Source organism: Hyaena hyaena, unplaced genomic scaffold (assembly GCF_003009895.1).
Source record: "Hyaena hyaena isolate Hyena2069 unplaced genomic scaffold, ASM300989v1 scaffold_110, whole genome shotgun sequence".
NCBI lineage: Eukaryota > Metazoa > Chordata > Mammalia > Carnivora > Hyaenidae > Hyaena > Hyaena hyaena.
Window position 1 is genome coordinate 2,516,967 of NW_024080742.1, and position 21,839 is coordinate 2,538,805.

At 51.3% G+C, this 21,839-nt stretch overlaps 1 protein-coding gene across 2 annotated transcripts; it reads right to left on the reverse strand.

Moving 5' to 3' along the window:
* Window positions 1-13,277: 13,277 nt before the first annotated feature.
* Window positions 13,278-21,475, reverse strand: TIMM21 (translocase of inner mitochondrial membrane 21). 2 transcript variants are annotated; one of them, XM_039236412.1, is made up of 7 exons: window positions 21,228-21,475; window positions 20,712-21,029; window positions 16,200-16,262; window positions 16,011-16,108; window positions 14,048-14,121; window positions 13,857-13,962; window positions 13,278-13,752 (listed from the first exon to the last, which is right to left on the reverse strand). In XM_039236412.1, the coding sequence occupies exons 2-7, from the start codon at window positions 21,007-21,009 to the stop codon at window positions 13,657-13,659; spliced, it is 735 nt and encodes a 244-aa protein (XP_039092343.1). In that variant the 5' UTR covers window positions 21,010-21,029; window positions 21,228-21,475; the 3' UTR covers window positions 13,278-13,656. The 2 variants fall into 2 exon arrangements, with proteins under 2 accessions (XP_039092343.1, XP_039092342.1); XM_039236411.1 differs by having other exon boundaries at window positions 20,712-21,474.
* Window positions 21,476-21,839: the final 364 nt, after the last annotated feature.

The following is a 21,839-nucleotide window of genomic DNA, read 5'->3' on the forward strand; positions in this document are numbered from 1 at the left end:
GACAAATGGCTTTCACTAACAGGGGGAGGCTCATCTATAGAGGGCGAATAATAAGAAAACAGGATAGCTTTTTAAATTTTAATTTAGCCCAATTTTATTTTTTTTATTTGAGAAAGAGAGAGAGAGAGAGAGAGCACATACGAGTAGGGGAGAGGGGCAGAGGGAGAAAGAGAATCCCAAGTAGACTCCACACTCAGCATGGAGCCCAATGCAGGGCTCGATTCCACGACCCTGGGATCATGACTTGAGCTAAAATTAACGGTCAGATGCTTAACCAACCGAGCCACCCAGGAGCCCCAAGATAGCTTTTTAAAAAATTGCTGTTTGATGAAGCAGGAAGGGGGTAAAGGGCCCTCTTTTTCTTTAAAAATAGTTGCACAGTGTTGTGGTGTTGAAGTTGCTTCCGTTTTCTCATTTCTACGGTATTCTTTTGCATTTTGACATGACATCCTTGGATTACATGCGTTAAACTGTCGTTGGAAAACAAAATTGAATTCTTATTCTCCCACATTTTCACTGTATCGAAAAGTGTGACATTGGTTTTAAAACATCTAGTCCTTGTCAATGTGAATCATTAGTTTTGAGCAAAGGCAAGCCGCTAGAAGTGGTAACTGCAGATTATGTTTGCGTTATGAGCTTCTCGTATTCCAGGCCCCATGCTCAGCTGGAAATGGGTGTGTGCCTCCGACCCTCACACTTCTTGACCTCCATGCCGCCTGGAGGTAAACTGAAACTCAGAGAGATTAAGTGACATTACCCGTGGCACTCAGCCAAGTGAGTGTCAGAGCAATTGTTTCATTCCTGGGTCCGGCTAGCTCTAATGCCATACCCCTAATGACTTGACCATAATTCATGAATAATGTCCAGATCATAGTTTAATACTATTTTGATTTTTCCAGAACTGTCAAGATTTCTCAGAAGACTTCTTTCCCTGAAGACAGGGAATGAAGGCTGACTGGCAATTGATTACTATGCTATTCATAGAAGGAAAGCCACATGCAATAACTTCTTTCTCCTATCAGCCTCGTCCTGCACCCTGAGTGGGGGCGTGAGATCGGGACACTGTCACCCCCCCCACCCCCGCTTGTGTTACTGGATGGAGCTCTTGTCTTCTCATACGTACAGACAATCACACGGCAGGAAAAACAAGTTTGCTCCGACTTCAATCGTAATCATGCACGAGAGTCCTGGGAGAAGAGAATAATGACGAGAGAAAATGTTATATGCAGAGTACGGCGTGGGAGGAAAGATTTCACAGCAGAGAAACCCTTCCTCCGTTCCAGGCCGTAACTTTTGGAACCTGGTTGAACCCTATGATGAGGCTTTAAAACAGAATTACAAAATGGCTTTAGTACTTCATCAAAGTTCTGCTCGATATAATCTCAAACAAGGACTTTGAATGGCATAGTAAAAATACTTCAGAGCTAAGGACTTATTTCCTTTCTGCTACGTAAATTATTTTGAACCAAAAGACAGAATCTAATTCAGCTAAAGCCTTTACGTACAGTAATTATTTAGTCTTCCTTCTCGTTCTGCAAATGCACTCACATCCGAAGGCTAGTCTCCTATGAACTATAACATACTGTTGGTTTCTATGACCATCACTTCATAATGAAGCAACTTCCATAAAGAGCCAAGTGTGTTTCTGAAGTCCGTTACAGGTAAGCAGAAAACACACACGGGGGATTTCCCTCTGGCAATCACGTCACGAGGACTTCATGGTAACATCCGTAAAAGGAATAAAGGGGCACAAAGACCTGGATGGTGTTTTTGAACTCAAGAACTGCACTGTGGCATTAACCTTGAGCAGATGGGTGACTGTGGCCCTGATCGGCTGTTGGATCCCTGTGGTTCCTTCTGACCATGGCCCCCTACGTGGGATCAGCCAAGGTATGGGCGCCATAATTGTGGAGTGATACCATCTGTGGTTTAATGGTTTTCAGAGGAGAAGAGAGGCACAGCTCTATTAAAGTCGAGGTTTCTTGTGGTGACTTGTGAGTTATATGGTTCATTACACACTATCACTTTCTGACGCTTGGCTCTGAGTGGCTCCTCCAGAGCCTAGAGCACAGGAAGGCTCGGCTGGAGGAAAAGTGGTTCTGGAAAGCTCTCCTGGCCCACGGCTTCGGCCGCTGGGAACCCAAGGGAAGCTGCATCCATGGCCGGCCTCTTTGGTTCACACCAGGTAGAGCGAAATAATTTACCTCTGCAGCAGGTTACATGTCCTTGAGAAGCTGAGTTACCTTCTGGTGCCAGTTGTTCTGAAATCACCCCAGATGTCGTGGGAGCAGATGGGAGCGGCCCCCTGAGCAGCATGGCTGCAGAGAGACGAGGCCCCGCTCTTGTGCGTTCTGGAGAAGGAGCTGCCTAAGTTCAGCAGACAGTATGTTTGTGCAGCCCCCGCCCAAGCCCCTGGCCCCAGTAAGAAGAGAGTGCAAATAGAGAGACAAGCAGCAAGGGAACTCAGAGATCGGTGAGCTTGCAAAGCAGTGAGAGCCAATCGTTCACCTTCCCTTGATCAGTTGTTTCTGAATCAACCATATTATTTAGGGAATTCATCAAAAGTTACAGATTCTTAGCCCCATAGCATACTAAATGGTGGCCCCTCAAAAAAGATGTCCAGATTCTAACATCTGGACCTCAGGATTGTGACTTTATTTGGGAAGACTATTTTGCAGATGTAATTAAATATCTTGAGGTGGGCCCATGCTAGGTTATAGAGATGGGCTCTAAACCCATGCAGGGAAGGGGACAGACACACAGAGAGGAGGCCATGTGACAAGGGAGGCAGAGACTGGAGAGATGCAGCCGAAGCCAAGGACTCAAGCCACCCCAGCGGCGGAAAGAGGCAACGTGCACTTTTCCCAGTAGAGCCAGACAGGCGTGGCCCTGCCTTGGCCTTGATCTCGGATTCCCGGTCTCCATTTCTGTTTTGGCAGGCCACGTTGTGGTCATTCGATTCAGCAGCTGTAGGAGACTAGTACACGCCCCACCCCAGGACCAGGGAGACACTCTGTTGTGCTGAGATCCATCGAGATAATTTTGAGAGATGCCATCAGAGTCAGAGGTCAGGCTCAGACGTTCTTGACACCTATTGTACATTGAATCGCCTGGAGGGCTTAAAATCAGGGATGCCCAGGCCACAGCCCAGACGCTGATTCAGGTGGCCGGGCGTGGACCTGACCCTCCCTGCCCCCCTCCCCCCATGACATGATGTGCACAAGGTGACAGCCTCTGGCTTCCGGGGACGCTGAAGGTGTACAAATATCATTAAGGTGGAGCTGCGGGTTCTTGTGGGGCTTTCACTCGATGCCTGCGTTCTGGATCTTCCTGTTTCTAGCCACGTTCCTTACCCATTTTTTTCTGTCCTCTCCCTCCGCCTACCCTTTTCTGTTTAAGTGGAGGTATTATTTGTATACAGAACGCAGTGACGGTAAGAATTCTTCAGTTTTACTGTTGCATGTGTCTGTGCCGTCATTGCCCAATTCCCTCCGCCCCGGAATGTTCTGAATCCCCTTGCAGTCAGTTCTCCCGGCCCCCAGAACAGACTGCCATGATTTCTATCAGCACACATTAGCTTTGTTTGTTCCCCTCACGTAACGTGTCCTCCTTTCCCTGCCTGTTTTAAACGGTTCCCTTTACTTGGTTTCCATCGATTCGAGCCCGACATACCCACGTGTGGTTTCCTTGGTCTTTCTCTCTCCCCGAGATTCTTGGATTTGTGGGCTGGTGCTTCTCACCACATTCAGGATTGGTTTGGGCTGTTGTGTCTTCAGGTATTTTTATTCCTTCCCCTTATCGGTCTCTCCTTTCCCTCGGAGTCTTTAATTTTCCGTCTTTTTTTTTTTTTTTTAAGTTTCTTTGTTTCTTGAGAGAGACAGAGAGGAGAGAGCGCAAGCAGGGAGGGGCAGAGAAAGAGGGGGCAGGAGATCTGAATTCTGTGCTGACAGCACGGAGCCCGACGCGAGGCTCGAACTCACAAACCGTGAGATCATGACCTGAGCTGAAGCCAGTCCTTTAACCGAACGAGCCACCAGGTGCCCCTTAATTTTCCCTCTTTAACGAATCCTCCCAATGCTGCTGAGTCCCAAGGCTGTGTCTCTATCCCCGACCTTTCTTCTGAGGTCTGAATTCGCAGCTGAGTGATGGACATCTGTGAATTGGTGGCATTTCAAATTCCAAAACTGAACATAAACGATTTTACTCCCTATACCTTTTATCCCTTCTGTGTTACAACTTTTATATCCACTGTGACATCCTCCTTCTCCTCAAATACAAGGCTAGACACCTTCCAGGCTGTGTTCCATGACTGTCCCTGAGGTGTAAACAAGTATATATCCTGTGTGTGTGTTTGTTCCGGGAGGTTCCATAGTCAAACAAAGCTGTCAGTCTTCATTCTAACTTTCCCTTACATGCTGACCGATATAAGTTGCCACATAAATGCCCTCAGGAGTCCTGGAGTCAAGAAGTCATTTTAACCTTGTCTAAAAGTTAAAATATCATTCATTTTTCAAAATCATTTGACCATCAAATTCTTTTTTAAAATAAAATAGAAAATCTAATAAAATCCATGAAGCTAATTTTGAGAAATATTACCATAGGACCATCTTCGGCTAATCTCTCTATGGATGTGTCCAATCCTCATCAATTCTACTTCCCAATATCTCCCAGGTCTCTTTCTGCCTCAGTTTCCCCATTCCCATCACCTCTCATGACTATTGCACAGTCTCCGAGCAAGGGCCTCCCTCCTTTTCATGTCTGCCCTCTTCATTCCAGTCTTTACTTTGTGCCTGGAGAATCTTCTTCAGCACAAGTCTCCTTCTTAAGACGACCACGGCCACCCTTTACTTGGAGAAGGACACCCAGTCCCCTCGGCCACGGAGCAGATCCTCTTCCTCCTCGGGGCCTCCTTCCCCTTTACCCACGCTCCACCCCAGGCCATTATGAGTGAGTGGGAGGCTTCTGAGGGATGGCAAGTGGGGCTGCAGGTTCCCGGTGGGGGCGAGTTGGGGGGGACAGTGGGGGTGGGGGTGCACCGGGGAGAGCGGCCTTGGGAACACAAGGCTGAGGGGAGGAAGGACAGAACAGCCCGAGATGAGAACGAGCACCAGGTGCGGAGAGAACAGGATTCAGGCCATGGAAGGGAAGGGTGGGGAGGAGGGGGGAGATGGGCAGAGAGCTGGCCCCAGAAGGGCTGAGACAAGGCAGGACTGAGGAGGAGCTGGGGGCTGCTGGCCCCTCCTTTGTGCAGCCGGTGACGCTCCCGGGAGACCAGGCAGGCATCCCTGCGCCCACCTTCAGCTGCCTCCGTCCCGGCGGTGGCGCAAAGCCCTCCTGTCTTCATTCCTCCCGCGGGTCCCGCGTGGAAACCATGGGAAGCCTTCCCCAACCCCCCTCCCCCGCAACACCGGACGCCAAAGCTGGGCGGCTTCTCTTTAAGAAAAGTAGACTGAGTCGCTGCGTCTCCTCACTGCGAGCAGAAAAGAAACATTCAAGGACCCACTGCAAGTGGGACGGGCTGGTGGTGGCATTCAAGGATCAACGGGGGGCTCTGGGTCCCTTAGGTGATTTCAAGAAGTGGCTCCGTTCTAATTCTCTGCTTCTTCCAACCTCACCTCTCCCGACCCAGTGGGACCCACACGACTGATCTTGCCTGATTTAAATCAACAAGAAGGAACACAAACATTTGTCAAGAGGGCTTATGTCAGGGTAGACATAAGTCTTCACCATAGTCTGTTTAGGAGTGAATAGGGAAAGACGGGGCGGGGGGGGGGAGGTGGGAGATGAGAGAGAAGAGACGGAGAGTCAGAGGTAGCGATGGAGAGAAGGGGACACAGCAAAACGGAAGAACTGGGACCGGACGGATTTTAACCGAGAGCAATCACATCCTGCTATCTTCCTGGGGCACGAGCGTCCGTTTGGGGTCAGCCTGGGCACTGAGGTATCTGGCTGCTGTTTGACTATTGTTCAGGGCTCGCCACGCACTGGAACCCCGAATCTTTGAGACTCAAGAAGTCTGCGGGGGCCCTTTGCACAGGAGGGATGCCCACAGGGTTGCAGCCACAGGAACCCAATCAAGAATGCGTCAAAGACGGATGCAGTCAAGCCCACACTCGCACTGCTTCCTTTGGCCACACTCCCTAACCCTCCACACAGCTTCCACGTGGCACAATGAATGAGAAGCTTCTGCCCAAGGCCTTAGCTGACGCACCGGCATTCCTGATTAAGTGTATCAGAATTAAAGGCAATATTAATACACCTTATTTAATGATGCAATTGCATTTGGTAAGGACACAAATGAACATTTTTATAATGCTTCGAAATGAAACATTAGCCTATCACAGCCTGTATATTATTTGAAACTACTGAAGTGACATGCATTATTTTTATGCACGATGTCCATTCCGTATATCTATAGGCTAAATCTCAATTTACGTGTAACTTAATAAGGTTATCACTTTAAAAAAAACTTTTTTAATGTTTTATTTATTTCTGAGAGAGAGAGAGAGAGAGAGAGAGAGAGAGAATCTGAAAGAGGCTCCAGGCCCTGAGCTAGCTGTCAGCATAGAGCCTGACACGGGACTCGAACCCACGAACCGTGAGATCATGCCCTGAGCCAAAGTCGGACGCTGAACTGACTGAGCCACCCAGGTGCCCCAGGTCAGTCTGATTTTAAATGCACGGCCCAACTCCAGGTTGCACTATTAGAACTTATCCTATTACCTTGTTTCTATTTTCCATTCACTGTATTTTTTTTTTTAATACTTTCTTGTTTTCCATAGAAAGATCCAGTTTTCTTCAGTTGGTTTAAAAATCTAACATTTTATATCTGCTCTTTTTTAAAAATGTTTTTATTTTTGAGGGAGAGAGATAGAGACAGAGACAGAGCCAAAGCAGGGGAGGGGCAGAGAGAGGGAGACACAGAATCCAAAGCAGGCTCCAGGCTCTGAGCTGTCAGCACAGCCTGACGCAGGGCTTGAACCCATAAACTGTGAGATCATGACCTGAGCCAAAGTTGGGCGCATAACCAGCTGAGCCACCCAGGAGCCCCTAAGTTTATCACTTTTATCTGCACTGTTGCTAAGGAAAATTAACAGCATTTACTGGCGGTCCGTTACAATAGCAGCCGGCGGCTTCCAGGAAAAACAGTTGATTTTCATCATCTGCGCAAAGACAAGGGTCCTGCTTGGATCACGGAGAAATCAGTACATTCCTTGAGAGTCTCCTCCACAGACAGAAAGCGCTGCGCCTCACTCAGCATTTACTTCTTGGTAGCATTACTTCTCTCTAAAACAAGACTGACAATTTTGCTTAAATACGCGGACATTCCCGCAGCCGCATTCTCACGTGGCGGGAACAGTGCGGAGACGCAAGCAGTGAGTTCTCACCCACGAGACCCCTCTTTGGACAAGAGCATCATTATTGACAAAAATGATTTTGACCCTTCTCTTCCCTCATCGTGAGGCCCCTCCCGCGCCTCGACGCCACACCACGTGCCAGATAACAGAGTGCAGTCATCTCCGGCGGGGGGGGGGGGGTGCCCAGGGCGAGGAAGGAAGTCTGGGTTCTCTAGTTGATGGACTTGGCCTTTTTGGCTTTACATTTTTATTTTTTTAATCTCTCAGATCTCAAAGTAGTAAATGAAATTGACACGTGTTAAACACTGTCTGACTTATTTGCATTTCTTTTACCTGTTTTTTTAAATAAAAGCTCATCACAGATTCCAGGAACAATGGGGGGGGGGAGGATGGAAAAAGAAGGAGGGAGAGGCACTTTGTAATTTATCAAAGATCTTGGTATTATGGTTATAAAACAGAGAAGCGCTGACTGATGTTTTTCTAGGTTGGGTGGGGAATCTGGAAACCGGATATTGATAGAAAAGGGGACACGGTGCCTCAGCAAAGACAGAACCTTCCGTAGCGGCTGTACGTAAATGGCCGCGGGCTGGAGGCATCCGCAGCGCTCGCAGGGAGGCCCCAGGTGCGGGCAGGAGGCCGCCCTGGACGGCCAGCGGACAACCGCACTCCGTCCACCGCACCTGACGAGGGCAGGTGGCTGTTCGGAGCCGCTCACGCGGGAGTCTGCAAGTAAGTGGCCACAGCGTTTGCAGCCAAAGAAATGTTTTATCGTGAAAATACTCATTCCTGAAAGAATGGCACTCTCTCCGGGTGAGTCAATAAATATGGCAGCCGCTTACTGTGATTCTAGTAACATTTAATCAGAATGTTACTTGCTTTTCTTTGCATTTTTGTTCTGACATGTTATGAAGTGGTCTTGCGAGTTGGTTGTTTTAGAAACCATTTTTTGCCGCCATATATGTGTGTGCGCACGCGCCATACACACACACACACACACACACACACACACACACACACACACACATCCTGAAGAGCGGTGCGCTTTCCTTCCACAGAGCCCGTGTTTTGCTTCCACAGACCCCACTTCTGGAGGTATATCAACCTTCCCGAGGCATCCAGATGAATGTTATTTTGGTTGTTATTTTGTTTCACTGATGCAGGGTTGCTTTGGGACACCAGGGGGCGGCACCCACAGATTCTGTTTATCCTTGGAGTACCAGAAATTCCACAGGCAATTTCAGTTGCCTTCTAAGTGATGTGCTGCCTATGCATTAGGACTATAGAGGTTGCTGAGGCTTGGATATAACAACATTTTTCGAGAACCTACTATTTCCAAATAGTCCAAGAAATGGAGGTACAAAAATGGCAATGATGCCTTCTGTGACTACAGTCTGAGGGGAAGACCCGAGACACACGGGTAGCTGCAATACTGCCGACACACCTTCCACACCGCCTCATATAATCCCTGTCTACACCGTAGGCAGTAGTATTGCCGTCCTAATTTGAGAGATGAGCAAACTGAGCTGTAGGGAGCAAAGCCGCATGAAAGGCAACATGAGGTAACCAACACCCGGGGTTCAAGTCCCTGGCTCTGAGGTCACACGAAGCAGATGGCTCTAGCCGGCGCTTTTGGTTGCCTTCAAGATGGTGGGTCCCAAAAGGTACGTCCACGTTCTAACCCCAAGTGAGTATCGTCTTATAAGGCAAAAGATGTGGTTGAGTTAAGGATCTTGAGGCAGTGGGTCACTCGGCTCAGCCTTCAACTAGCGGCCTGGAGGACTCGGCTGCGCTGGGTGTCCATGGGAGGGAGCACGGCCGGCCCAGCATCGGGCCCCTGCTGCAAGGTCGTGTCACGACGTCCCGCTCGAGGGGCCCAGTGTTGACCAGCGTCATGGTGACCACGTCGATTGACCAGCGTCATGGTGACCACGTCGAGCAGGAAGGAGTGTCATTTCCTTAGAGGTTCTCCCTCGATCTGCCACCGATCCCTGGCCTCTGGCGCACTGTTTCTGAGCTGCACCTGCAGCAGGAGCAGCACCGGAGGCGCAGTGGGAGGCGAACCCGGTGTCAGTTCGTACCCCCGGGGGGCCGCAGCCCCTCACCCTTGCCCCACGCAGGGGCACCCGGGAGGCACTGAAAGACCGAATGCCTGACTGAGGAATCCTGTTGCTGGTTCCTGGGACTTATAAAGCCCCTCCCTCACTGCCCTTCAGTTGGACGGGAGCCCCTGGTCAGCCCGCGGGGCTGTGGGGCCCCAGGGGGAACGTGCAAGAAAGAGGTGCTTTAAGAGGTGCTTTCAGCTACGCAAACATTCAGCCTGCGGCTCTGGGGGATTTGGCTTTTCCGGACTGTCAAGGCCCGGACACAAAATACGCATTGTGGCTCCAAGGTGTGTGTGGACTTTTATGGAATTCTGTAGATGGTGTTTGCAAGTGCCACGGAGGGAAGGCGACATCTCACCCAGTAAAACCGGAGCCTCCGGAACTGCTTTGGTAAGAGAGGCATGTGCGCGTGGCCCGGTGTTAAAGAGAATTCCAAGTAGCCAAGAATGTTTACTAGTAAAATACACACAGGTCTTCAAAGAACCCATCAGTGAAAAGTTTGAACATAAGGGTGTGAAGCAGTGAGCCGTGGAGGAGGGGCCTGAAGGGGGTGGCTGGACCGGGGCTGGGGGAGGAGCACGTGTGGGGAGCTGGGGGGGGGTGGCCCAAGGGCCAGATTTCAGCATCAGGGTTTTGCAAAGGACACTCCGCTTGTTCCATAGCTGAGGGTCCCTGAAGGGTGTGGGCGCGGTCAGAGCGCAATCAGATCCGGTTTTAGGGAGCACCGCTTGAGCAGTGAGGAGGGGAGACGGGCAGAGACGTGACGTAGTGGAGAACGCTGACAGCCCCCAGGAGCGCCTACCACGGAGGGGTGGGAGGTGGGGGGGTAGGAATGGGTTAAAAACTAAGGAGGAAAAACAGATGTGTAGCCAAAATTGTAAAATTAGACAGAGTTTAGGATACAGAGAGAACAAGCGAAGGAAACAAATATGAAGGTATTACAGGGTTTGGTGTCTGCGCTAGCCTAGTGCACGGGGCCTGGGGAGACCCCAGCATTCGGTGTAACAAGGTACCCCAAACCTGAGGGGAGGCTGAAGGGCCCACTCTGGCCTGACGAGCTACGGGGGGCAAGTGTGCATGTTTCCATCCTGAAACGTTTGAGGCTCTGGGGACGTATAAAGGTTACATTTCAGGTGGGGGGGGGGGTCCAAGCTGTGAGGGGCCCAAGTCTTGGCAGTTTTTGGAGTTTTCTGTAAGAAAGGGAATAATAGCCAGTGCAGCGCTGGGCCTTGGGGTCTGACAGTGAGGGACCCTGCACTTAATTAAGCTTCGCTGACTTCTGCATAAATGTGCCCGTGCGTGGTGGCAGGTGGCCAGCCCTGTCCCCCCCCACTCTTCCCCCGGCCTGGGATCGTGTCCGTGACCAAGCCCACAAAGCTCCCCTCCTGCACGAGGTACCTTCTCCCCAGAAGTGGGCTGACCTTCCCCTGGACTCTTTCACAGACTTTGCTGCATAGGTACGTGTTGCAAAGCGGTACTTTATTGACTTTTGCGTGTTTCTGGGCTTCACGTACACGATGTCTGATGTACGTGGCTGGTGTTGGTTCCTTTCCCTCCTCCTCATCTAAATAGAGGTGGCCCCCACTTCACATGGCGCCTTGACCTGTGCTCACGTGGGCACCGTGTCCTCTGCTTACACGGTGCCGAGCTGTCGGTTCATCCAGGCTGCTCTAACAAAATGGCACAAACACACTTATTGATCCCCTTCCTGCAGGCTGGGAGTCCGAGATCAGGGGGCCAGGGGGGCCCAGGGAGGGGCAGACTTCTCGCTGTGTCCTCACGTGGCGGAGGAGTCTGGGAAGCTGTCCGCGGTCTCTTAGAAAAACACTAATCCTGGGGCGCCTGGGTGGTTCAGTTGTTAAGCATCCAACTTCAGCTCAGGTCATCACCTCAGTTTGTGGGTTCGAGCCCCACGTCAGGCTCTGTGCTGACAGCTCAGAGCCTGGAACCTGCTTCGGATTCTGTGTCTCCCTCTCTCTCTGCCCCACCCATGCTTGTGCTCTGTCTCTGTCTCTAAATAATAAACAATAAAAGAAATATTAAAAAAAAAAAAGAAAAAGAACACTAATTCCATTCATGGGGCCCACACCCTCACGGCCTAATTGACCCCCAAAGTCCCATGGGCTACCCAGCAGTTGCCGCTGGACCCCGTCCCCGGTGGCAGGGAAGGGACCTGGGCTCCAGTCACTTTCTTACCGGTTTACACGTTTACCAGTCTGGCAGATGGAAGCCGGTAGCCCACACTGCGTGTTCTTCACTTCAGTGAGGCCCAAAGGAGTCTCAGAATTTCGCTGGCTCCACGTGCTCTCCTGTGTGTGGAGAGCCGTCCCGGGCTTCTGCCTGAGTGCACTAGCTGTGCTGCTTGCTCGCTCGCTCGCTCGCTGCTGGGAGATCTTGGTATGTTCTGGAACGTAACGCTTTCTTGGCTATGCGTGCCAGAAAGTTTTGTCACTAGTGGCTTTTCTTCTGATTAAACTCTTCATCTTAAAAATCAACCTTTTTCAGCACGGTTTCTAATCTTGCATCTTGTGAAACCCTGTCCAACAGTCACAAGGTCGATCTAAGTTGTACGGTGTTAACCTACCCGGGTCGAGATCCCACTCCGTCTTCCCACCTGGGAACCAGCGCCCCGGCGCTGTTGGCTGAATACGGACACTTCCTGGAGGAGGACCGGCTGCCACATGTGCGGGCCGTCTGGGTCCACGGCCGCGCGGAAGCCACACGGGGTCGCTCACCGCAGCTTTGCGGCGAGCGCGGCCATCAGCGGGCACGGCCTCCCGGATCGCCTGCGGCCCAGCGGCCTCGCACGCGTGCAGCCCGTTCCCGCGCCCCCGGATCGCACGTGTGCTCGGCTGACCATCTTATACACTTGCTGAGTCTGGTCTCACCTTGGCCTCTGCTCCCTGCTCGGCCCCCTCCCCTCTCCTCCGGCTGCTCTTCCAGACCTTGACCCCCAGCCCCACTCTGAGCATTTCCACAACTGCTGACAGACTCGGGCTGACCGGCTGGGGACACTCCGACTTGTCCCCGGCACAGACCTCCCTGCCTGCGCCGCCGTCCTGCCTCCCTCCTTTTCTGCTCTGAATCCAGCCCCAGGGGCCTTCCTGTAACCCTGGCCCTCCTCTTCCCTGCACCTCAGTCTTCTCCTTGGCCTCCTTTTCGTTTCTACGTCCCCAGATTTCTTTCATCTTTAACAATACAAGAAAAGTATGCTAAAACAAGTTCGAAATTCCAAGCAGAATCAGAAACCCTTTTGGTAGTGTCTGTCAAGCATTCTAGGGAAGGAGGGGGTGTGGGGCGGCAAGCCCTCTCCTCTGCCCCGCACTCGCCCCTGCACAACTCCCTCACCCCATCGGCCTCAGCTGCTTCCTCCCTGCGGGGCCCCTATGTCTCCAGATCGTCCGTATTTATTCAGATAAAACGGAACCGTCATCCCGCAGAAGGGCATTCTACACACGCTGCTCAGGTAGTTAGGTGAGCTCGTTCGGAAGGGCGTGGGGACACGCCACGATGCCATCTGTTGTCGGGTGCCCGCGCCTGCCTCTCCTCCGGTCGTCCTAACCAGCCAGGGCAGTGGGAGCTGACGTGGCCGTGACACCCGGTGAGGGCCAGTCCCCCTGGCCCCTCCCACTGCACAGACAGCGATCCGGCTCGTGGCGGGACTACGGCGTAGCCCACGTTACTCCCTGTCCGTAGCAGTCGTCCAGAGCGTGCCACGCGCACCTGTCAGCTGAACCAGGGACAGTCCTCAAATGTTTCCACGTGTTCATTTCAGGTTTCCGAAGTACACGGAAGGATGCTGCTTCTGACATCTTTTTTAGTTTTGGCTTTATTTCATAGATTTTACAAAGTCCTATGACATAAAAGCATAAAATACTGAATTTTTTTCTTATTTACATGGTGTAAAGTGTTTAATAACAAAAATTTCTTATCGTGAAAGATGATGTTCATCAGAGCAGAAATACTGTCCACGACTGATTCGGAGAGAACATAAAATATGTTCTATTTCATGATTTTGCCGTCTACACTTCAGTGTGTCTAAATGCAACTACTACCGTTACACTCACTCTTATGAGCTACATGCTCTTTCGTGTCTTACTCTATAGACTCGGGAGGAGAGCAGGGTCTAGACCAGCCTGTGGGTGTGAGCGCTTCCGCATCCGCCAGGAACCCGCGACGCCGAGCCCCGCAGTCCCTCAGGACCGATTGTCTTCGATGACAATAGTTCTTCCAGGGAAGGGCTCGAGCTCAACAAATATGTATCGAAATTCATATTCGCCACTTTCCGGGTTCTGAAAAACAAACATACTTCCAGATGTTACTTCTGTCCCCAGCGCCTATGACCCACTGCATCTGGGCCCTGCGTCCCGCACGGTCCCCCCTGCGGTCCCCACACCTCTTTCACTTCAAGATGCACCGTTCCTTGCTTCCCTGGCTCGGAGCCCTGGATGTAGAACTTCACGCGCATGTGTTTCAGCCCGTCCTTGGCATACTCGATGAAGCTGTCGGGAAAATGAAAGCGCGCAGCCTAAGTTCCCTGCGTCTAGAAAGCACCTGAGCTCTCCGCGTGTGAGCGGCCCGCAGTACCTGACGTGCTGCCTTCGCCCACGGCGCGTCATCTCCCCGTAGCCCTTCACGGGCTCGCCGAAGACACTGATCACCTGTGGGACACACGTGCTGTGAGGACGCCTTCCGGTGCGCTTCCCGGGGAAATGTTTGTTTGACAAATCAAGTCACTTTTTGAGAAAAAGAAATCATTAAACCTGCGGCCCTTTCAAAATGACAACTCCAACAATGAGAAAATGGGGGAAAAATTCTGCAAAATCCTCCCACAAAGAGACGGAAACGAGACTTCACGGAGTGACCTGTAGTTACGGAGCCACACTGCTCCTCCCTCCCTCAGAAAATCCAAACAGTGAAGGCTCAAATGGTTGAACATTTTTAGTGAAAGTTATCTAATGGGGTCTAATACTAAAAGCTACAAGAGCAAAATGATTTCTTGAGGCACTAGACCCAGTGAACTAAACCAAGCACAACTTTCAGCAGCTCCCCGGAAGTTCGCTTCACCACTTCGCTTTTGAGAAAGACCTATGTGAACACCTGTTCTGCTGAGAAAAATCCAAAGGATTCTGGCGTTTATAAAACGGTAGCTGCTTCCTCACTTTCTGCTGGTCTGTCTTATCAAAAGTTACACAGGAGTGTGGCTCTTAGAGAGCAGGGGACACCTGTAACTACGATCTGTTTACAACAAACCAGACCCCGTAACAACGATCTGTTTACAACAAGCCAGACCTAGAGGCACGGAACAATGATTCCGAATGGGAAAACGCACAATGAAGTGGAAATGTAGTTTTTACTGAACTTAAAGTGCAAATACTTAGGAGCCTTTCCAAAAAGAGAACTAGAATTGGAACCTTCCTTACTCCCCCCGAGCAGGGGACAGAACTACGCAGCGCTGTGTCTCCCTGCCTCCTCCTCCACTGTTCTCGCAGACCCAAGTCCAAGTATGAGAAGCCCACAGGGTTAAAAGAGAGATGCCAGAGCCCGTTAGCCTGAGGCCTCCTCCCCGACAGGATTGGAGAAACCGGGGGAGCAAGTGGAGTGGGGGCTCCAGGGAAGCCCGTCAGGGTGGCTTCACATCTGCCCCCCGACTGGGCGGCGCGTGCTCTGTCGTGGGCGTCACTCCTGGTCTGTGTGTGAAACCACCCTGATGGTTACGGTGCTCTCTGCCATTTGCCTTCCCGGGGCAGGACTAAGATTTCAATGAGTGATATTTTTCAATGCTGAAGCTTCCCACCCAGGGGTAGGAAATCCAGCACTTCCCAGGCTTTCTATCTGTGACTGGAGAGCATCACAGAAAGCCCTCTTTCTGCACAGGACCCCAGCAGAACCGAGGCAACTTTTCCACACTCTGCCGCCTCCAGGGAATGCTTTAGAGCAGGCTGTGCTTACGTGCAGAGGCTCTGGAGTCAGACCTGCGCTCAGGTCCTGCCTGGCCCACTTCCTGCTCAGCGATCTTAGTGGAGCTGCCTAATCTCAGAAGTGCTGGTCTGGTCTCCCCTTCTGGAAACAGGGTAACACTCTCTACCACACTTGGTTTTTGTGAGACCCAAGAGACGATGTGCTGAGCATAGTGCCTGGTGCCTAATGTGCCTTTAGTAACTGTCAAAAATCCTTATGATTGGGAGATCAGGAATCAGGCTTTTTAAATTTCTAAATTTTAAATTTTAAATTTCTAAAGACTAGAAATTTATCGCCTAATTTTAATACTATGGTCAGGGTAAGCATGTAATGTCTATGGCAACTAGTAAAGTGCCTCTCCTGCATAATTAGGACAAAATCACCTCTACAGACCTTTGCGGGGGGCGGTTCTTAAAGCATGTCAAGTACAGAACAGAGAGCTAACAATCACAGGCCAACCACTGTGACTTTTTTTTTTAATCACACAAAGGCCACTAGGCTCAGAACCAATGTGGGGTCCGCCCACCTCCACCCACCGACATTTTTTCCGGATCCTCAGAGCGTGTGTAACGTGATCCGGAGGACTCACCTCGGGGTGCGATCTGCATTTTTCTAAGGCCTTCCCGTAGATCTTACTAGGACTGGACGAAGAAAACAGTTCTCTGAAAATCGTGTAAAACAAGCCACCTGAAAATTGCAGAGAAAGGAGATCAAGCAAAGCAAAAGCAAGACAAAAGAGAAGCCATGACGGTTTGGGGGTGTTCTTGCTGTGTCCCACCTGTGATGCCGATTCCAAGCAGCACCACCACCAGGTAGCTGAAGTCCCTGCCGGCTTCTTTCACTGCAACGAGAAAGGGAAAGCGCCGCCCGCTCACGCATGCGCCCTGCGGGCTCGGGCGCCACCACTTCCGGGGGGCGAGCCTCGCGGCGACTCGCGACGCCCGCCGGGTCTCCTCGGGCTGCGGGCGCGCAGGATTCCGGTTCTGGGAGCCGGAACCACCTGAGCGAAGTCTGCGGAAGAACCTGGGCAGAATTCTGGGCCCGGGAGCCCGTATGTTTACTGTGTGTAGGATGAGCAGTCTGGTCCCTCCTTCCCCGCCAGGCCGGTGCCCGCTGGGCACCCCTGGGCGCGTCCCGGGCCCGCAGACGGAGCCGGGTGCCGCGGGGCCGGCCGCGCGCCCTGAACACAGAACAGGACCCGCCGCAGGAGGTGCTCGGCCACACGGATCTGTGAGCCAAACACCTTAGGAAACGGAGAATCTCCACAGACACTGCGCTTTGTGTTTTCCCCGCTGATAAAGGTGAGCGTGGGGACTAAACGCAAGCGCGGGGAGCGACACGAACCCGAGGGGTGACCCTGGGGCACGGCACGCACGCGCTGACGAGGGATCTACGCATACGTGAACGGGGTTTTGCCATCAGCGTCCCAACTGCACTTCACTGATGCTGCAAATGGGACTCACGGCCTGATGTCCCATTTATAGGTTAATTTACTGGCCACAGTAAGAACACAGGTTTCTGGAATATAAATTTACAGACGTTTTTTCAGAAAAACAAAACGTCAACAGTGGTTGTTGCTATTGTTTTCTCCACTCTCCCCTTCTGTACACTGAGCTGCTATTACTTTCACAAAATAACACTTCATTAAAAGCACTCTAACAAAGAGTAATCCTTTACTCTTCCAGTATAGATTCCTAACCGCAAAGATGGGATCCAACAAATAAAAAGACCATACCGGCCCAAACCTAAGTCATGGCTTGATCCCACCATCGCTGTCGGCACACAGTCCATGTCCCCAGCAAGGCTCGGCGTTAGAGAGGCCGGCAGCGACCTCTCATTTTATTACGGTCACAAGACACTTAACTGGAAGCGGGGGCTTCCATTGAGCGACACGTGTGCTCTGGCCAGGTTACAGCACAGCCGGGAGGAGGGGGGAAAGGACCACACCCAGGAGCTGGAGGCCCCACCAGCAGGGCTAGGAGAGCACATGTGCCACGGGGTCCTAAGGCCGGTATGAAGGGACGCAGAGCACAGCACCAGCGAGTGAGAGCTGATCAATACGGGAGCACTCTCCTGTGGTCACGGACTGACCAGTTTGGCAAGCACCCCGGAAGCTGCCGCACAGCTAGGTTCTCCGCTCCCGGACGCAGGGAGAGAGGACGGTCCACATTCCGTGAGGTGAGAATGAGAACTGCCGTGGCGAACCGTGGAGGCCAGGACGAAAAGGCTCAGGGGATGGGAGTGCGAGGATGGGGGCAGTAAAGGCCGAAACCCACCAGCCGACGGTCCTGTCGGAGGGCCTGGGGACACAGGATATCCTGATGGTCGGTCATGACATTTGAACCATCAGAAGCCAGGCGGGTGCCACCACCATGAGCGGCAAGGGCGGGGTGGCGGCCAGGGGTGTCTGGCCTGGCGATGACACTACCACGCGTGTACCCAAGGGCAAGACTGGTGGGCAGCTGACAAGGACATGGATCAATCTGGATAATCCTAAGGAATCAATTCTGGGTGGCCAGGAGGCTGCAGGCAGATGCCCCAATGCAAAGTCATGAAGAGACTGGCTCGGCTTCTGGACCTGAATAGGAGTCTACCCAGACCCCAGCAGGAGGGACCCGAGCACATACATAGATTCCCTGGGGCTTCAGCAAAGAGCCCCATAGTCATTAACTTGGTAAGCGTACCCTGGAGGAAGGGGAGCACCCAAACATTTCAGGGTCTGTTGGACAGAGTCTGAGATGACAGTGACACCCCTGGACCCAAAGTCATATGGCCCCTCTTTTAGGTTCATATAGTGGCCATGTAATAAAGAGAGAGACTTGTAAGAGGCTCGCAGCTGGGTCCACGGATTTACTTGGTGCTCATTTATTTATTCCCAGTGTGTAAATTCAATGGATATACTCGTAATCGACAACAACAGTTCCTGCCTTAGTTCCTTTGCGGGTGGGTTGAGAGTTACCATAACGGGAAAAGCTGAGTGGAAGCCTCTGAAACTGTAACCCTCCCCTTGACCAAGACTGTAAATCCAAAACAGTATTACGTCTGTGGGGGAATGGCAAGAGAGTGCTACCTTAAGAGCCAAAGATACAAACGAGGGGGTCACCACATATTCCCATGTAACTTACCAGTCTGCCCCTTATAAAAACCAGGCAGAACCTGGAATAGGACAGTGATCCACTAGAAATTCAACCACGTGGCCGTCCCAATACAGATGCCAGACGTGGTAAGCTTACAAGAGCACATTAACAGACTCAGGGCTTCGGCCACTGATCTGGAGAAGGGGCAGCGGCAGTGGTGTGCAGTGACGTGAAACACACAGCGGCGTGTATGTACAGTCCTGCCTAGGATGTTAGCTCTCCTACCCTGTTATAACGTAGCTTGAAGGGACGTGGACCATCCGGATTTGGGCTGTGCTGTACAGTAACCGCACGCCACACACGGCTGTTGGAATTTAATTTTAAAGTGAAGTTAACTTAAAATTAAATGAACACTCAGTTCTGTACTCACACTAGCAACATTTTAAGTGCTGAACAGCCACACGCAGCTAGTGGCCGCCACACTGAGACGGCACACGTACAGAGTATCTGCATCTCTGCATAAAGTTCTATCTGGACCACGCTGTTGTGGGCAGTCTGCAAACCAACACGTTTACCCATTCTATTTACGCCATCATATAAGAGATGAAAGTAGTAAGGGGAACATGTGTCAGGAAGCTTGGTAAACACATGTACTCCGGGGGGGGGGGGGGTGATGGGCCTCAAAAATAGTTCCAGGGCTCACCAACCACACAAGCAAAACTCTCGGGGGTTCACTGTATGGGGCACGTGGAGACACCCCATCCCAAATAAACTACTGTGTGCCGTATGTCCTCCCAGGACACGAGGTGTGCTAGGTCCCTTTGGACTCCAGATGCAGCATATTCCATGTCTGGGAATACTGCCCCCCCCCCCGCTCATTCACTGGGTCATCAGGAAGGCTGTCCCCTTTGAATGGGGTCCAGAGCAGCACAGGCTCTGCAGCAGGACCCAACTGCTGGGTAAGCAGCACTGTCTCCAGAGCTAGACGGCCCCACACAGGCTGTTGGACAGTTCTGTGCATTTGCCCTCTGCATACGGGCTGTTCGTTCTTGCTCCGCTTTCAATCACCCCTCACACCCTTGTTCAGGCTATTATGAAGGAATGATGACCTGTTTTACATATTCAGCAGACTGCAGAACAATGGATAGGATACAGTTAAGTTTGTTAATGTTGTTAAAAAGTATATGCATTGAAATGACATAAATATCAATGGTAGTCATGTTTATAAGGTATAATCATGGGCATCTGGATTGTTCGCTTCCTTTCTACTTATTTTTCCTACAAACTGCTTGTAAAATGAAGAATAAAAATTAAATTCACTACCACATCTGTGAAAACAGCTCTGACATTCCCCGACAGAATTACATTTCCCCTTTCCTATTATATACGTTCTATTACTTCCTGTGTCACCTGGAGGTAAACCATGTTCTGAACGTCTTTAACTTTGTAGCATAAAGAGTCTAACTCAGTATCTGGGCACAACAGTCATTCAAAAACAGTGCTGAGTTGACCTACAGGAGCTAAGCCCTCTGGATTATGACTCATAGTAGCTTCTCTATTTATTCTACTCAATTACTCTGTATCTATTATATACTCACGAGTACTCTCTTTGTAGTGCAATTACTGTTTTCACTGTCTGTTTCTATTCTCCTCCTCATTAAGTGCTAACCTATTTGTGTGTAGGAGGAGTTCCTTGGCACACCCGTTAGCATCCACTCAAGTGTTGAGCATGGAAAATGGAAGCTCAAGAAATAGTTGTGAATGGCTTTTCTAAAGAGCACTGACCTGGGTATTACACAATAAAGATTAGGAAATTTTGGTTTTTACTTTTCAGTCGTGGAAACTGAGGAAGTGTGGCTCTTACTTAAAGAGCTCATGTTTGTCGGAGGGAGCGAACAGGAAACTCAAATGAGAGGACATCTGTGACACCTACTTACTTACACCGAACAATGCTTAGGTTTTACAGCTCCACACTAAAACTAGTAAAAGTTTTTTAGACACAGTTCAACAAAGTTATGTCAAAATCAACTTGCAAATACGAATTCAAGTCTGCGAAGAAAATTGTAGACCTACGTTCTCAAACTCTCAGCTGTGCTGAACGGCTCTACCCTTTACTTCCTGTGAACTGTTCTTTTACCTTTGGCACCGAATTAGTGTAAAAAGACACTGGTAGCTCTCGGCTCGTCTGCTGAAAGACCGACCGTCCCTGTTACCTTTCTGTGACGCGGAGAGGACGGTCTCCCCGGTCTTACTGTGCACGGACACCTGCTTGCTGCCGTCCTCTTCCGCCCTCGGGGGGCTCTGCCCCTGCGTCCAGATGGTTCTCCGGGTCACGCCGGGGACACCTTCACGGCGCACCGTCTTCTTCGGGTCTCGGAGACCCCAGCTCAAACCGGGCGCAGTCTTCAGGCCGGCTTTGTTGAGCACTAAGTGTGGCAGAAAGAGCCGCTTCCCGGAGGATCTGCGCAGCTTCTCCGCACACTGTACAGCTCGTAACAAAGCACAAATCATGTTCACGGAAAGCCGGTCCGCTGTGGAAAGGTGACAATTATGAACAGCACAGCTTCACCACCTAATACACACGCCGCCGGACTGTACTCAGGTCTACGCATTCACACCGGTAATTCTGCACGGCGTGTTCGGCAAAAACGTTAGCTCCCAAAAGAAGCTGTTTCCTCTTCTTCTTCTCTTCGGCGCTCTTTTTACTGGAATTAAAGTACTTTAATTACCTCCCGTACTGACATCCACACTCTCCCCGCCATGCCTTTGCAAAGTAAGTTGGGAAACCTCGGGGGATCCTGGGAATAGTAGTTCGAGGACCTCACGCCTCACCGAGTCCCCGCAGCGGGAATGGCGCCAGGACTACATCTCCCACAATACAATGCGGCCAGAGCCAGCGCCGGCCGAGCGTTCCCTGCGCATGCGCTACTCGCATGTGGCGTGGGGCGGCTGGGCGGGGCGGTTCGCAGAAGCGCCAAGAAACAAATTAGCGATTACAAACTTGGTGTTCTTAACAACTCTCTAGGGAGAACTGTGTAAACTGGGAAATTCTCAGTTTGACCGTGGCTTTGCCGTCCTCGAGGGTCAAATGATGTAGCCTCTGCGTTTCAGTTTTTTCCCAAGGAAACCAGACAGGATGAACACATTTTCCCAGAGCCACCAGGTGGGGAGGACCAGGCCGCCGCAGTGCCCAACGCCAGCATCCGAAACTCAGCGGCCCGCGTGCTCATCAGGCCGTCGGCGGTGGGAAGAACCAGGGCCCCAGGAGTTTCGAGAACGGCTCCAGGAGCCGGCGGAAAGGCGGTACGGCCGGCCGCCCCTGCGCACGCGCGCCGAAGAGC

What these genes read in the sequence shown, in the direction of transcription:
- TIMM21 (XM_039236412.1), bottom strand. Translation starts at nt 21,009, where the DNA reads ATGATTTGTGCTTTGTTACGAGCTGTACAGTGTGCGGAGAAGCTGCGC. An exon ending in GCTTGGAATCGGCATCACAG is followed by an intron (nt 16,109 to 16,199) that starts GTGGGACACAGC and finishes TGCAATTTTCAG; the next exon opens with GTGGCTTGTTTTACACGATT. An exon ending in GGGCGAAGGCAGCACGTCAG is followed by an intron (nt 13,963 to 14,047) that starts GTACTGCGGGCC and finishes TTTTCCCGACAG; the next exon opens with CTTCATCGAGTATGCCAAGG.